The sequence below is a fragment of the Arvicola amphibius genome, chromosome 12 (assembly GCF_903992535.2).
Source record: "Arvicola amphibius chromosome 12, mArvAmp1.2, whole genome shotgun sequence".
NCBI classification, from domain to species: Eukaryota; Metazoa; Chordata; class Mammalia; order Rodentia; family Cricetidae; genus Arvicola; species Arvicola amphibius.
In genome coordinates this window covers 115,445,751-115,448,453 of record NC_052058.2, presented here as the reverse complement: position 1 = coordinate 115,448,453, position 2,703 = coordinate 115,445,751, and the positions used below count along the sequence as shown (strand labels likewise).

Genomic DNA, 2,703 nt, shown 5'->3' with positions numbered 1-2,703 from the left:
AGGTCCTCATCCTCTGTGGAAACAAAAGCAGAGCCTCTTTTCTGAAGTAATATATCCTTAAACTCAAATTCTGAAGTCAAGATACTTTTAAAATATATATGTTGTTTTAATCTACCAGCCTCCTGTAACATGAGGGCCTACTTGTTGGGCTTTCTGTCCTGCCCTGTTCCCACACCTGACAAGTCTCAAAGAATATCACACAGAGGTCTCCATAAGATTATAAACTGATTGGCCCATTAGCTCAAGATTCTTATTAGCTCTTGTAACTTATATTAACCCGTTATTCTTATCTATGTTAGCCACATGGCTCAGTACCTTTTTCAGTGAGGCAGGTCACATCCTGCTTCTTTGGTGGTCTGGGCAGGACTGTGGGGGGGGGGGGGAATCCTTCCCAGAATTCTCCTGTTCTCATCGCCCTGACTCTACTTCCTGTCTGGTTGACCCACCTATACTTTCTGCCTGGCCAATCAGTGTTTATTTAAAACATCACTGACAGAATACAGACAATTATCCCACATCAGCCCCCAGAATCAAATGACTCTCTGCAGTCAAAAAACACAAAGAAAACACAATAATTTGCAAAATGTAGACTCTGTGTATGTTTCATTTTTATGAGGCTTATTTGTTTTATATTATTTTTACTGTCTCTTTAAAGACTTTCTTTTAAAACTATTTCTTTTTATAACTGTCTATACTCTTTTTCCTCTTTCTCCCAAGCCTACATATATATATATATATATATATATATATATATATATATATATATATATATATATTGACATTGAACATAATACACTGTATTACAATGCAATGTGGTAGGCTTCCACTTAAGGAACAAAAATAAATCTCACATGAAAAAAGGTTTATTCTGAGTCACATAAACTACATTTAGCAGAAACGTAAACTGCAGCACTATAGTGCACAGAGCACAGAGAGGCTCAGAAGGGCCGTCTCCTCTGTCCACAGCACTCGGATCGTTCCCAGTCACTCACTCATCGTCCCCTCGCTGTCTTAAATTCCGACATCTCCCATTTTCAATTCTTCTCTTTTTGAAGACTGGAGCCACCCCATCTGCTGCAGCTCCCAGAGAAGAGACCGTCTTTTCTTTAAATACCACTTTGATTTCTCCAGCAGCAGCTTCTGAAGTTGACAGATATTCGTTTTCAGTGCTTGGAAGTTCCAAATCGACCTCTTCCAGAGACTCGCTCTCTTTTTTAATTTCTTGCCACTCCCCATAAGGGTTCGTTGATTTCTTAAGCGTTTTAGGCTTTTCTTCACTTGTATTCGATGGATTCTGTTTTGGAGTACTTTTTTCTTTTTGTATTTCCGGGTCAGTTCTTTTTTCAGTACTTTTATTTTATTCCTTAAACTTGATGATTAGTTTCTTCGTGTCTGCAGTGGCCTCCCCGGCCTTCTTCTGTTCGCTGTCAGAGTCACTGTGGGAATCTGAGGATTTGGACTCTTCCAGGGTGTCAGGTGACTTTTCGCTGTCTTTACTAGAAGGCTCGTCTCCAGTGTGTGGAATGAAGTCATCAGGCTTCTCCCACTTGGATTCTCCTGTTTCTGTATTATAATAATAGGTGTAACCGTCTTCACTTAAACCTTCTACCCAAATGGCCTTTGCTGCTGTCTTTTTTAGGTTCCCTTGAAATCCTTCTGGCTTCTCCCACTGAGATGCTCCTGTGATGAGATTGTAATAGTAACAGTGACAATCAGCCGTTACGCCTTCCACCCATCTACCCTTCGAAGTCTTTCTTTTTCTTTCCTTTTCCTTTTTCTTCTCTTTCTGTTGATTTGATGGGGTGGGGGGTGGGCTGGACAGTGCTGGTCACTGGTGATATACTTGGCTGTGGAATGTCTGACTCTAAGCCAAGCCAAGCCGTTTCAGGTCCTCCTGGTATGCCTTCAGGGCAGCTGCCTCCATCGCCGCAAACTCCTTGGATGCCTTTTCTTCTTCCTTTGCCTTGTCCAAGCTTTTCTGTTTAATCTCACTGATCCTCTTGGACACATTTTCCTTGTGATTCTTTCCTCTTTCATGGAATTCAACACTAGGCCTGTTGTCTGCTATCCAGCACTTGCAGTAATCACAGAACTTCTTTGGTTGTGACTTCCAGTAGTCGGCCATGACTGCGCAGGCTCTGGGCGTAGCCCGCGATCCCGTGCTCCCTGGTGCTCAGCAGGCGGCGAGAGCCCGGACCTCCGGGCCTCCGCGTCCTCGGACCTGGCGTCCTGCGGCCCCGACCCTACATATATTTTTTAAATACACTGTGTCTCATTTAGAGGTCTTTTGTGTCTGAAACTACTGTGTTTCTGAAATCCTTTTCTGACAAGGGACACTTTTTACAGGTGGTAAGCAGTGTGGTTGCTGCGGCCATGGATGCTGGCTCTGCCTCTCTTGATTTTTTTAATATAGCAGAGGTACATTCACCACCAGTTCTGGGACTGCCCTGTGGGATTTATGCTTACCATCTCAACTCTGGGAACAAATGTGCAGCACATAAACCCTTTTTGTCTGAGTAAAAGCCAAATCTGCCATACAGCATTCCACAAAGCCTGGACATATCTCTGTGTATGGTGGCACGAATTTGCCATGCTCTCCGGCCTGCACATGCCTAGAAGACCCAATCCGGCCTCTTGCCCAGGCAGGGACTGCTGAGCGGTGTAACCGTGCTCTCAGCTATGTTCCTCCTGATACCAAGTGGA

General features: G+C 43.8%; 1 protein-coding gene across 1 annotated transcript; it reads right to left on the bottom strand.

The window, feature by feature from the left end:
• Window positions 1-847: 847 nt before the first annotated feature.
• LOC119802997 (WW domain-binding protein 4-like) lies at window positions 848-2,153 on the bottom strand. The gene is given in 3 exon segments (XM_038314190.1): window positions 848-1,816; window positions 1,818-1,877; window positions 1,880-2,153. Coding segments are annotated over 3 exon segments (1,134 nt in total). The 5' UTR covers window positions 2,126-2,153; the 3' UTR covers window positions 848-988.
• Window positions 2,154-2,703: the final 550 nt, after the last annotated feature.